The 13,699-nt window shown below is 44.8% G+C and overlaps 1 protein-coding gene across 1 annotated transcript in view; it reads left to right on the top strand.

Moving 5' to 3' along the window:
- Positions 1-2,231: 2,231 nt before the first annotated feature.
- The window catches only part of SARAF (store-operated calcium entry associated regulatory factor), a 35,877-nt gene continuing 24,409 nt past the window's right edge, over positions 2,232-13,699 (top strand). Inside the window, exons 1-4 of the mRNA XM_056848502.1 lie at positions 2,232-2,319; positions 5,889-6,067; positions 10,332-10,716; positions 13,439-13,538. Of these exons, the coding sequence (XP_056704480.1) occupies positions 2,232-2,319; positions 5,889-6,067; positions 10,332-10,716; positions 13,439-13,538 (752 nt within the window). The remainder of the gene's footprint in view (positions 2,320-5,888; positions 6,068-10,331; positions 10,717-13,438; positions 13,539-13,699) is intronic.

Raw genomic sequence — 13,699 nt, 5'->3', positions numbered from 1 at the left:
GTAACTCTCCTTAGGAATGCACTGTTAGGGTTGGAGCTTGGGAAAAGTGAGGATTGGGAAGGTCCTTTGTAGGGTATAATGCCCTGCAGTTCAGTCTCTAAAGAAGCTGCTCCCAGGGGAACTGATCTCTACAGCCTGGGCTTGTAATTCTGTGAGATCTCCAGGCCCCACCTGGAGATTGGCAACACTAGCCTTGGAATCCTAGTGAGAAAGGCAGACTATAAATGAAAATTAGATAAATCTATAGTTATCTCCAACAGTGGGTGATACTCCTCTTGGTAGACTATTGGACTGGCTCTGTAGACGTTTTGCATCATGAGAGCCAGCGTGGTGTAGTGATTAAAGAGTGGTGGTTTGGAGTGGTGGACTATAATCTGGAAAACCAGGTTTGATTCCCCACTCTTCCACATGAGTGGCTGATGCTAATCTGGTGAACTGGATTTGTTTCCCCACTCCTACACACGAAGCCAGTTGGGTGACCTTGGGCAAGTCATTCTCTCTCAGCCTCACCTACCTCACAGGGTGTCTGTTGTTGGGAGGGGAAGGGAAGGTGATTGTAAGCTGGCTTGACTCTTCCTAAAATGGTAGAGAAAGTAGGCATATAAAAACCAACTCTTCTTCTGCTGCTTGGTTTGTCTTAGGAGAAGAAGCCAGGTGAAAACTGCCAGAAATAAATTCCAACCTTCCCAAGCTCTCACCCTCACATCAACCCTGCAAAGTAGGTCAGGCTGAAGGATGGAGTGACTGGCCCACCCAGCAAGTTTCCATGGCACAGCTGAACCTCAGTCTCCCAGATTCAACCTAACACTCTGACCATTCACTGTGGTTTTGGTCCTACCCACTAACTTCAGTGGGATTGATTCCCAAATAAATAACTGGACTGCTTTCTCATTATGTCATGGACAATGCAAGAATTCTAGATTTTCTTCCAGCCCTTGAACTTTCCTCCTAATTCCACCCTCATTACATCATGTCAAAAAATACAAAAAAACCCTTTAATGGCATAAATACAGTATTTCTACTTAAAATTCCTAAAACAATAGGTAGCAAAAGCTAAAATATATCTACATCCAGTGCTGCATGTAAAGTGCAGGGTACCATTGAGTGCGGCATGCTTAGCGAGGTTACAAGGAATCTAGCTATCGCCCAAGTTACATGCGGGTTGCCATCGTTTAGTAGATATCGTACAAGCCCTGCATCAGTTTGAGCTCGGCTGTTGATTAAGAGGGGTACTATATATTTCTCTCTGGCCGACGTATGGAGTTCGTAGTGCAGGAGGATGTGGACAGCTGATTCTGGTTGTTTTTTGGCACATGAACAAAGTCTCTCCTCATAGGGGATGTTTGCGTACCTGCCTCTTGTAACTGCAGACGGTAAGAGGTTTAGATGTGCCAGCATAAACTGTCGCCTTAGAGGTGGGGAGATAAGGGAGGAAAAATAATTTGGCAAGCTGCCTATTTCTGGGTTAATCCCAAAGTTTAGTGGGGAGCATATTCTCCGGGCCATAACGTCCGTCCTTCAGTATCAAGGATCCTTTGCTCAAGCAATCTATAAGTTTGCTATCACGTAGTCACTGCATTACATCATGTAGTGAGACATTTGACTCACACCCCTCCACCATTCCTCTTAGTCATGTAGTGACATTTCAACACAGATCCTGTGAAAATACTTCTCATTAATTTGTTTTCACAAGTTAACACATCTATCTGTTTGTATTCTATCCTTCTGCATACATAGCTTTCCCTTCTCCGTCTTATCATCACAACATCCCTGTGAAGTAGTTTAGAGAGAATGAACTGGCCCAGGGTCACTTGATGAGCTTCATGACAGCGTGAGCGCTTGAACCCATGTTCTTGTATGCTCTTTTTACCGCTGCAGCACCTTATCCCGGATATACACGAAGCACAACGCTATTGGCTAGTGTGCCTTTTGTTTGCCCCCCCCCTTTTCTCAGCGTACCAATAGGATTGCTGGGAGGGCCATCGGCCCAATCCTATCCGCGCGTTGTACAACCCCGGCTCTCCCTCTCATTGGCTCAGGGTGAAGCGAAGGCGGGGCTAAAAAAAAAAAGCTGACTCGCGCGATGATGTTCCGGCGTCTAACAGACGGCAAAGGGAGCCGAGGGGGAGAGGAGCGGGCGTTGAAAGTGGCAGTTGACGCATGCGCCGTCGCAACAGTCGCTGACGGGGGAAGACGGTTGCTGGCCTTGAGGCGAGAGCCGAGGCGCAGTCATGGCGGCGCCGTCGCGGGGGCGGCTGTGGCTGTCGCTGTTGGTGGTGCTGACGGGGAGCGGAGCGGCGTGGGGCTGGCAGCAACAAGGTCAGGCCGGTCTCAGTTTCATTACGGTCGTCCGTTCGGGGAGGGGGAGCCGAATCAGCCTGTCGCGGCAAAGATATTTTTTTAATAACATTTTTTTAATTGTTTTTTTATATTGCAGTAGTTTCCATCATTCGTTAATTATATGATAAAAACAATATTTCTCTATTCTATATAACTAATTAATTCATATCTTTGCGTTGACTTCCCCTCTCTCCTCCTCTTATCTTTTGGACAACTTTATTGTCACCTTGGCCTTTAATTTCTAATTCGATACAGTGCTTCGTATCTAAATTGGATTACAATTCTTCAAATCTAAATCATTAATCTTAATAATATGTCTACCTTAATCAAATGAATTAGGACAAAACATAACCTTCAATGCTCCCCAATTTAAATTCATTTTGACGATATATGGTCCGTGCCTCCCATTCTCCCACAAATTCTGTATTCTCCTTTTGATTTACTAATGCCGTAAGTTTAGCCATTTCTGGTAGTTCCAACATTTTATTTATCCAGTCACATTTTATTTATCCAGTCTGTCGCGGCAAAGATAAACAGGAACCTTCTCGCGGCGCTTTAAACGACAGCTGAGATGTTTTAGTCCGTTATCAGCCTCCTTGGACTACTTGGTCAAAGGCCTCTTCCCAGCCCTTACTAGACAGACACCTTTACAGGAAGCAGGACAGGCCCTGCTAGGGTGGCGTGGTGGTTAGGTCAGGGTCGGGGAGACGTGGGTTCGAATCCCGAACCTTCTAGGAAGCTTGCTGGGCGACTGTGGGGCTCTTTCTGAGCTCGGCCTACCTTGCAGGGTTGTTGTGAGGAGCGGAGCGGCGTGCGGCTGGCTGCGGCAGGGCCACAGTCTGGGGAGAACATTGGACCTGGGGTGGACTTTAGCTCAGTAAAACATCTGTCTAGTCTTTCTTGTTTAGTCTATCTAGCTAATCTATTTTATCTATCTATCGCATTTCTAGCCTGTCCTCTTCGGCCAAAACCAGGCTCAGGGTGGGTAACAATAGTAAAATCACAGATTGTGTGTGTGTTTATTTATTTATGTTTTAGACTTATAACCCACCCTCCCCAGCAAACTGGCTCAGGGCGGGTAACATCATTTAAAAACACAAAAATCAATATATGTAATCCTTAATAAAACCAAACAATAAAACTCTAAAACCCTAACATAATGACACACTAAATTCTGAGTGTCTATCTGTCTATCTACACAGACACACCAATAAAAATATGTTAAAACAGTAAAATATCGACTCACAAATTATTAAAAAAACATGTTAGTTCAATGGAACCTCCTGTTCCAAGCCTTTGCATATCCAAGTCATGGCAGGCATGGATTCTGATTCCAGCCTTGCCATAAAACTGGCTAAATGACTACGGGCCGTTGAGTGGTATTAATAGGGTCTCAGTTCCTGGTAGCTGAGATGCGTCAATTGAGCTTTTGATCTACCCCTGAATGCCAGATGCGGGGCGCAAAGAATGTGGCGTTCTGTTTCCTTTGCTGGCAGGCTTCCTGGTGGGCATTTTGACAACAAGCTGTGTTTAATGATCAATATGTTCATTGGTTCTTGCTGGCTTTTGCAGACATTTACTTGTTTACTGTTTTAACTGCCGTGGAAATCAACTTTCAGTCTAGTTCTACTGAAAGGTGGGCTTAAAAAAGCACTGTGTAGTTACGTTTTGGCCATTTGCTGTGGGAAACAGGATGCTGTATTATACTTATATTTTGCTTCTCTTCCATGCTAGCCTTCAAAGTAGTGTACAAGGGTTTTTGGACGATTCCTGTATCCAATAATATTATCGCCGATGTTGCTATTAATTACAGTAAAATGCTAGTTCTAATAACTTAATATTGGCAGTAGCTGATTAACAGATGTCAACGTCACAATTAAGTAATGTTAGGAGACAAATGTCATCTCTGTACCCTGTTTGTAAGGTTCACTCGAGTGGAGGCTGTTGGAGTCAGAAAGGTGATCTAAGATGAAGCCTCTTGAGTCTGATCCAGGAACGCCATTTTTGAATGTTAGTAAGCATTTACTAACAGCGTGGTGTAGTGGTTAAGAACGGTAGTTTGGAGAAGTGGACTCTGATCTGGAGAACTGAGTTTGATTCCCCACTCCTCCATGAGTGGCGGAGGCTAGTCTGGTGGACTGAATTGGTTTCTCCACTCCTACACATGAAGCCAGCTGGTTGACCTTGGGCTAGTCACAGCTCCCTCAGCCCCACCGACCTTACAGGGTGTCTGCAGTGGGGAGGGGAAGGGAAGCCAGTTTGATTCTTCTTAAGCAGTAAAGAAAGTCGGCGTATAGAAACCAACTCTTATTCTTCATTTCAGTCCCATGGAACTTCTCGTTCCAATCAGTATGCTTGGGGAGGGTGGCAGTCTTTATGGCCTTCATGGGAAGAGGCACCTGTATGGCTGCCATTGGGAGAGGAGTCCAGTAATGACCAGGGTGTGATCTAGCAAGGCAGTTCTTTATGTATCATATTGTTAGCCTTGACAGTTAATAGCTCAGTCCTTGGAAGGAAGTCCTGCTGAGCGCAGTTCCCAAGTAAGCATGGAGAGGTTTGCACTCTAAACAGCACTTCTATGTTCAGGTGCAGTGTACCTTACCAGCATTGTGAAATGGTTAGAGTGTCAGACTAGCATGTGGGTTCAAATCACCACGCTTGTCATGAAGCTCACTGGCTGACTTTGGGTCAGTCTCTCTCAGCCTAACCTATCGGGCCAATGTCCTAACACTGCCTTGCAGTGTTGTTGTGGGGATAAAATAGAGAAGGGAGAATCATTTATACTGTCCTGAGCTCCTTGGAGAATGGGCAGAATCAAAATGTGGTAGGTTTCTATATGGCACGGAAACAGAACCAGAGAAGAAGAAGTGGTTTTTATATGCCGACTTTCTCTACCACTTAAGGGAGACTCAACCCGGCTTACAATCACCTTCCCTTCCCGTCCCCACAACAGACACCCTGTGAGGTAGGTGGGGCTGAAAGAGCTGTAACAGAGCTGTAACATGCCCAACGTCACCCAGCTGGCTTCATGTGTAGGAGTGAGGAAACAAATCCAGTTTCACCAGATTAGTGTCCGCTGCTCATGTGGAGGAGTGGGGAATCAAACCCGGTTCTCCAGATCAGACTCCACCGCTCCAAACCACCACTCTTAACCACTACACCACTCTGGCTCCTAGAGGTTGTAGTATGTTGCTTAAGAGCTTCCAAAGCTCTGATCTAACAAGGCAGTAATCAAGGCAGTGATCATGCCATTCTTCTTCCTTACACCTGTTTATATGGTGTTCTGCAGAAAAAGCTTCAAACGTATTTTCTTCTTCGTGCTTTCAGTCACTGAAGAACCTCGTAGCTATATTCCTGTGTTGTTAAATAAAGACTCGGGATTTGCCACAGGGAGACAGAAGCTCACGACAGGAGTGGTTCTTCTGGTAGCCCTTTTGTCGACTTTGAAAGCTGCCTGCTCCAGCAAATACGTTTAACATCTACGCTTGCAGCTTCGGCATCATGTTCCTCGAGTCTCGGTATAAATTAACGCGCGTATGTTCTTTCAGAAAGAGTCCTGTTGCGAGATGTGCAAGCCCTGACGCTCTACTCTGGCCGGTACACCAGTTCCCGGCGGACATCTCCAATCCCCCAGTTGCAGTGCACCGGAGGCACAGCTGGATGTGCAGCGCACACCCCTGACGTTGCCCAGTGTTACAATAAAGGCTGGGATGGCCATGACGTACAGGTACGTTGACTTAGAACTAGTATCAGTTAAATGATGTAGTGGTTAAGAGCGGTGGTTTGGAATGGTGGATCTGGAGAACTGGGTTTGTTTCCCCATTCCTATGGATGAAGCCAGCTGGGTGACCTTGGGCTAGTCACACTCTCTCAACCCCACCTAACAGGGTGTCTGTTGTGGGGAGGGGAAGGGAAGGTGATTGTAAGTCGGTTTGAGTCTCCCTTAAGTGGTAGAGAAAGTCGGCATATAAAAACCATCTCTTCTATTAAATTTATATCCTGCCCGTTCCCTGACAGAGCAGGGCTCAGGGTGGCTCATGTCCAACAAGACTACAGTGTTTAATTTACTAATATATAATACAATAACTATTACAATCCAGTCTACTCAATCTAACAATCAGAATCTTTACAGGCTTGATTTCTGGTTTAAATACTTGCTCTAGTGTTGAGAAACTAATATTTTTGTTATAAGACTCTGATGGGTTTGTTTCCTATAAGACCTCCCTGTTTGTCTTGGCAGCAAAGAAAATAAGATCCAACATAGCTGCTAAGAGAGACAATTCTGTGAGCTGCTTTTGATTGATTGATAGGTCTTTCTGGTTTGCCGGGATTTCGCTACAATTTTCAGCTAGCATTGTTTTGCGTTTTATTAATTTAGTTAACATAGTTTTGCATCTTACTAATTTTGAATATTTTTATTATGTATATTTATAACTATTAGAGGTAATTGTTGACATGTTTGTAATGGCCTATGGCTGCATGCAAATAAAACTCATTCAACAGTCACAATCTCAGCAATTTAAATCAAGAAGAGCTCCAAATGTCTTTCATATAAGTAGTGTTGGAATTTTCAGGTCGGAAGTGAGTGTTAGCCAATAACAGATGGTACAGAAGTGGTTTGTCATTGCCTTCCTCTGCGTAGCATTCGTTGGTGGTCTTCCATCCAAGTACCAACCCTACTTAGCTTCTGAGATCTGACAAGATCAGGCTATGCTACGCTGTCTTCCCTCCCATCTCCTCCCTTACAACACAACTTTTTATAAAAAATTGATTGGTTAGAGAAGCGAGATTATTATTTTAGTTTTTTCTTCCTTCTACTGTGTTTCTCTGTCCTTTTCTGGGAATGGGAAAAAGGAGGGGGAGAAACCTCTGATAGAAGACAGAAAAAATGTGCAAAGCACCAGAGATTACAAGGCGTTTATCTAATAACTTGTTATTACTATTTTGTAAAACTTTGGAGTAGCTACAACAAAGGTTCAAATAAATTACAAAACATGTATTACAGTGTACACTGTAAAAAATTTTAAAAAGTAAAGTCCCCTGTGCAAGCACCGGGTCATTCCTGACCCTTGGGGTGACGTCACATCCCGACGTTTAACTAGGCAGACTTTGTTTACGGGGTGGTTTGCCAGTGCCTTCCCCAGTCATCTTCCCTTTACCCCCAGCAAGCTGGGTCCTCATTTGACCGACCTCGGAAGGATGGAAGGCTGAGTCAACCTTCAGCCGGCTACCTGAAACCAACTTCCGTTGGGGTTGAACTCAGGTCATGAGCAGAGCAGGACTGTAGTACTGCAGCTTACCACTCTGCGCCACGGGGATCCTACGCTGTAAATTACAAAACATGTATTACAGTGTACACATGTTTTGTAATTTACAGTTCACACTATAATACATGTTTTGTAATTTATTTGAACCTTTGCTATTACTATTTTGTAAAACTTTGGAGTAACTACAAATTATTAGATAAACACCTTGTAACCTCTGGTGCTTCGCACATTTTTTTCTGTCTTTTCTGGGAACGAACATATAGGCAGTTCAATATAATTATGGGTTTATATTGCTACTCTTTTGAAAACTGTACCAACAGGCTTTAGATAGATGACCTTGACTGGGTACTATTTGAGACAGATCGATAGTGGGGTGGTAGTGGCTGGCTCGCGGGACCAATAAGAGCTCTCAAGAGTCCTGATCCGGCCCACGGGCCTTATGCTTGACACCCCTGCCGTAGACCTTGTAGGTCTGCCCCTCCCTAGGCCTCAGTGCCTGGGCTGTTGCTGGGCCTAGATGGCTTTTTCCAGCCCCGTCCTGGCCTTCTTTGTGGCCGCTGTTGCTGATGCCTCCCTTGGGCTGCTCTGCGGGTGGACTGCAACTGGCACCGGCTGCAAAGGCTGCCTGGTCGGTGAAGCGGCTTGCAGTCCGGCACCATCTCCGGGCAGGCTTGATGGCTACACCTTGCGTGGATGGCGAGTTGGGAGGTGAAGATGGCCCCAGCGAGAAGCAGAAGAAAAAAGATAGCCAGTGAGGACCGTCAGACCGGTAGTTCTGCACTGAAGGGAAATCCTCAGGGTAAACTTGCAACCTTAAGGCCATTTATGCAAAGTTGATTTTGATGCTTGCTCAAAGCTGCTTTTTTAAATCCGCCCTTTAAAATGACTACTCACGGTCCAGATGCAAGAGAAGAAAGTCAAACAAATTCCACCCTCCCACTCGCCTGCTCCTTTGTTCCTTTGTTTGCATAGCCATTAGCAATCATCATTTGCATAGCTAAGCCTCGCTGTGATTTTTCATGGTTCCTTCAGTAAATGCTTAGATGTGGGGGCAGAACAAATACAAAAGGTCACGTTAAAGGGGCTGTTATGAAATGTAAAGCAGGTATGCACCGGCTTTGCAGTGAGTGAAGAAATCAAAAAAATATGCGGGGCACTTCAGCCTGAAACTAATTACCAAGCATAAATGGCCTAAGAGTTTAAAGACCCTTGCTACTGAGCATGCCTCATCTGGCTACTTTCCCCAATGCCATTCTGAACGCCCACCTTGCAAGCCCTGTTAGGCGCATAAAGACTGGAACTCCCTTTTTCTGTGGCTCTCTCAGTGGTTTGGCATTGTTTGTGTACCAACTCGTGGACTGTTGGCGATTTGTCTGCTTTCCCAGCCACAAGAAACAACGGATGGAATTTAAAAAACAAGATTTTAAAAGAAAATTTGAGAATTTTCAGCCATACTTATCTGTTGGGATAAGTAATTGCCCGCTCTTAAAATAGAATGAAAAAACAGCACCTCTGTGTTACAGGAAATAATCCAACTAGTAAATATACATAGGCTGACCACGGTGATAAACAACCAGGTGTTAAATTATAATATCAAATTTTAAACAAACCATCCTTAACAGTTGCTTTTAAAATAGTACAGGGGTTAAAACAAAAAAGCACGACACAGCACATGCTAAGTTCAAACAGGGTATCTCCAGTCGGACAACTCGGTTTGCTTGAGTCATTAACGAAGTTATTGGTGTCTTTCCTTCTGTAGGGGTGGAGACAGACACGCAGTGTTTGTAAAAAGCACACCGTCATTCTTGGCTCGAGGCAAGCTGACTCTTTCCAGGCAAAGGAGTAGTTGCCATGAGCTGTCTCTGATTAATCACAAGACGGCTGCTCCATCTCTGAATGGAAGTTCTGATGCCTCCCAGCCTCATCGATGTAATTGAAGATAGATTACTGAGCTTCCAATTAAAAATGTGATTTAAAAAATAAACAGTGTCAATGCACACTACTTCAAGTGAGTTGCTGGATATATTCAAGTCCACTAATTAGCTAAAGCCCTGACCTCCTCAGATCTCAGAAGCTAAGCAGGTGCTGTGGCTCAGTGGTAGAGCATCTGCTTGGCGTGCAGAAGGTCCCAGGTTCAATCCCTGGCACCTCCAGTTAAAGGGACTAGGCGAGTAGGTGATGTGAAAGACTTCTGCCTGAGACCCTGGAGAGCTGCTGCCGGTCTGAGCAGACAGTACTGACTTTGATGGACCAAGGGTCTGATTCAGTATAAGGCATCTTCATGTGTTCATGTGCAGGGTCGGCCCTGGTAAGTATTTGGATGGGAGACCTCCAAGGAATACCAGGGTCGTTATGTGGAGGCAGGCAATGGCAAACCACCTCTGAATGTCTCTTGCCTTGAAAACTCAACCAGGAATTGCTAGAAGTCAGATGTGACTTGACAGCAAATATATATATATACACACACACCATTGAAAAGAATGAAAGATATCAAAGGTCAATATAAAATTAACATGTTACAAAGTTCTTGTACAGTCACATTCCCACAAGGGCAAGATCTGTCAAGTTTTCAGAACTGGTATATTTTTTGGTACCTTGGATACCCAGAACTCGGTTTGCAGAATGTAAAAATACTCCTGCATGAAAACTTTGTCTTCCAGTGCATACAGAGAAAAGCAAAAACAAACAAACAAAAAAAACAAAAATCCTATTTTGCTTTTTCAGTGGGAGTGCAAAGCGCAGATGGATCCTTCGTACCACTTTGGAAGGATTGACGTGAGCTGCGAAGGCTACGATTACCCGGACGACCCTTACGTGCTGAAGGGCTCATGTGGCCTGCAGTACACTCTAGAGCTGAGTAAAGACGGGCAGCATAAGGCCAGCTACTTCGGCGGCAGTCCCCACTCTGCTACTGCTCACGATTCCATCGCTTCCGGGGCTGGATTGGTCCTGATAGTGTTGTTTGTGGTGCTTGTGTATGGCGTTTATAAGCTCTTCCTCTGCGACAACCGGCCACAGCATGGATTCTCTTACGGTGACGGGCCATCGGGAACCTACGGGCAGGGTCATCAGAACCCACCTACACCAGGATTTAAATCAAGTTTCACAGGTGCATTTATCACTATTGTTATTATTGTTATTATTATTATTTACATTTCTAGTCCGCCCTCATTCCCAGCCAGGCTGGGCTCAGAGCAGGTTACAACATTCAAAACCATAAAAACATCATCTCCAACCACAATATCTTAGCACAACTATAGGATAGAATAAAATATCAAGGTGACATTCTCATAATTTTAAGGCTATGGTTTTATTATGATGTTTTATTAATGTTTGATGGTTTTATGTGTTTTAAAGGTTGTTACCCACCCCGTGGCACAGAGTGGTAAGCTGCAATACTGCAGCCCAAAGCTCTGCTCACAACCTGAGTTCAATCCCGACGGAAGTAAGGTTCAGGTAGCCGGCTCAAGGTTGACTCAGCCTTTCATCCTTCTGAGGTTGGTCAAATGAGTACCCAGCTTGCTGGGGGTAAAGGGAAGTTGACTGGGGAAGGCACTGGCAAACCAAAACAAAGTCTGCCTAGAAAACATCGGGATGTGACGTCACCCCATGGGTTAGGGATGACCCGGTGCTTGCACAGGGGACCTTTACCTTTATACCCGCCCTGAGCCTGGCTTGCTGGGAATGAGGGCGGGCTATAAATTTGAAAAATAAATAAATAAATAGCAGGGTGATAGCAGCCGCTGTAGACCCGTTTGGGCAGTGTAACCTCCTACAATCAACAGGAAGTGGCAGGGGGGGAGGATGGGGAGGCCAGCAACGATGTAAAACTTGGGCTGCCCTGGCGGAATAGCTTCGTTTTTCAGGCCCTGTGGAACTCCTCAAGATCCCACCGGGCCCAGATATTACTAGGAAGACTATTCCACCAGGCCAGAGGACAGCTGCACACTCCTTGGGCTGGGGACCACCAGTAGATTATTGTTCAATGAGCGTAAAGCTCTCTGGGGGGCATGCCAGGAGAGACGGTCCCATAGTTCTCACCTCACTATACGGCCACAGAGACACAGAAATATTGGCAGTGCTAGGGTGATATTTGCGTGGCAGTCAGATGGTAGGAGAATTGAGTGATGTCTGTTTTTTCCCATATGTCACACCTACCTCAGGTCCACAATAGCTGTTGCTACAGCCTGTGTATCTCATGGCAGATTCTTGTGTTTCTAATGTGACACATTAGACTAAACCAGCAGTGTTGGAAGTGTTATTTGAAAATGAGGGTCTGAGCTTGGGGTGATGATCTTTCTGTCCCTCTTTTAAATATCAGTCTCTGAAATTATGGGTTAATTTTAGGAGGTTTAAGGATGGAATACACAAACGGTGTAGGTTTTCTGCTGGAAACTCTACAGTCAGTCAAGTGCAAAGGCATACAGAAACCAGGGGCCTTGTCGGTTGTACTCTTGCTGTTGACATAAGTTTCTTGAAGGTTATAGCCTTGAGCAGACTTGACTAAGACGGAACTATTCCGCCAGGCTTATGGTTGAGGTCAGCTACGGTTTCACCTATAAACACTTAGCACCCCGTTTCTATTTCTGCCCTCTTGCTGATACCACTGTTGGGGCGTATCCACCTGCTCACCCGGTTGCAGCCAGATATTTGGATTTTCGATTTTTGGTGCCACTGGACATTTTTGTCCTCCATTGTTTAGATTGTACCGGGCTGTTTTAACAGTAGTTTTAATGTTTTTATCGTTTTAATTCTGGGTTTGTGAGCCACCCTGAGCCCAGCCTCTGGTTGGGGAGGGCGGGGTGGAAATGAAATGAAATAAAAATAAAATAAATAAGCAAGTGGTTCTCAGCTTGCTTGCTTCTGAATAAACACACCTGAAATTTGGCATTCCGAAATGTCAAAGGCATTTTGTTTTCTAGCCTTGAAGGGCTCTTGTCTTGCATTTGACTACTAAAGTGGTGCAGGTTAAGTTTTTAAATTTCAGGCTGGTCTGCATACTTACACCCACTCACTAACATGGAGTGATGATTTGCACGGTTGGCTGGGCATCACAGATCACTCACCCCCAGACAGGAGCATTTTATCACACAGGGACTTAAATGGAAGCCGTCCAAACCGTCAGCTGCAAGTCCTAAGCACTGAGTAAACAACTGATAACAAAGGCTGGCTGAACCAACCCATGCTGTGTTTTCCCAGCAGACTCTCTTCCTTGCAGTTCTTCAACAGGGTCTAAGACCACTAGAGAAGGGAAGCAGGGAGGGGGGGAACCAGCACCCAGAAGCGGGGGGGAGTCGGAAGGTGCCAGAAAGCTGAAAATGTTGCATTGAATATGATAAACTCCTCCAAATGAGTAATACATAAAATACAGTCCATATAAAGTCCATAAATGGAAATCCTCAAAGCAAAGTGTGTCTTGAATATTCCAAACAGCGATGTTCAGTTCCAATTGCACATTTCATGTGCAAGAAATTGGAATTGGAACTGAACATCGCTGTTTGGAATATTCAAGGTACGCTTTGCTTTGAGGATTTCCATTTATGGACTTTATATGGACTGTATTTTATGTATTCCTCATTTGGAGGAGTTCTAGTTGCAATATTGTACACAAGTTTGGAATTTTGTCTTGAGTATTAATATATTTGAAGTGTGGTTATGATATGCTTGGCATCCTCTACTTTCTTTTGATTTAGCTCTTGTCGTTAGTACAGAGGTATTTTCTTTTTTACTGCGTTAAATATGATGACAGTTGTGAAATGATCTGAAAAGACCATTCTTCCCCATTAAAAAAATTACAAGAAATACTTCTCTGTGCTTATATTTGAATGAAGGAGCTGCCAGTGGTTTCGGTTCGGATTCAAGTTCAGGACCGGGTTTCTGGACCGGATTAGGTGCCGGAGGGCTGCTGGGATATCTAGCTGGCAACCGAAGGTAAGCACTATGACTAGCCATCTTGGGGTGCTCGTGTGGTTTTGTCAGGGGTCTCCATCTCCTGATGAACAGTGTATTTGCATGGCAGGTGGGGCGGGAGAGATGGATTTTGTTTGCCACTGATAGCACTATCAAATATTAAGCATGGTTGCTCACAGTTT

The sequence above is a fragment of the Euleptes europaea genome, chromosome 4 (assembly GCF_029931775.1).
Source record: "Euleptes europaea isolate rEulEur1 chromosome 4, rEulEur1.hap1, whole genome shotgun sequence".
Lineage (NCBI taxonomy): Eukaryota > Metazoa > Chordata > Lepidosauria > Squamata > Sphaerodactylidae > Euleptes > Euleptes europaea.
The sequence above is the reverse complement of the archived record's forward strand: the minus strand, read 5'-3'. Positions and strand labels throughout refer to the sequence as shown.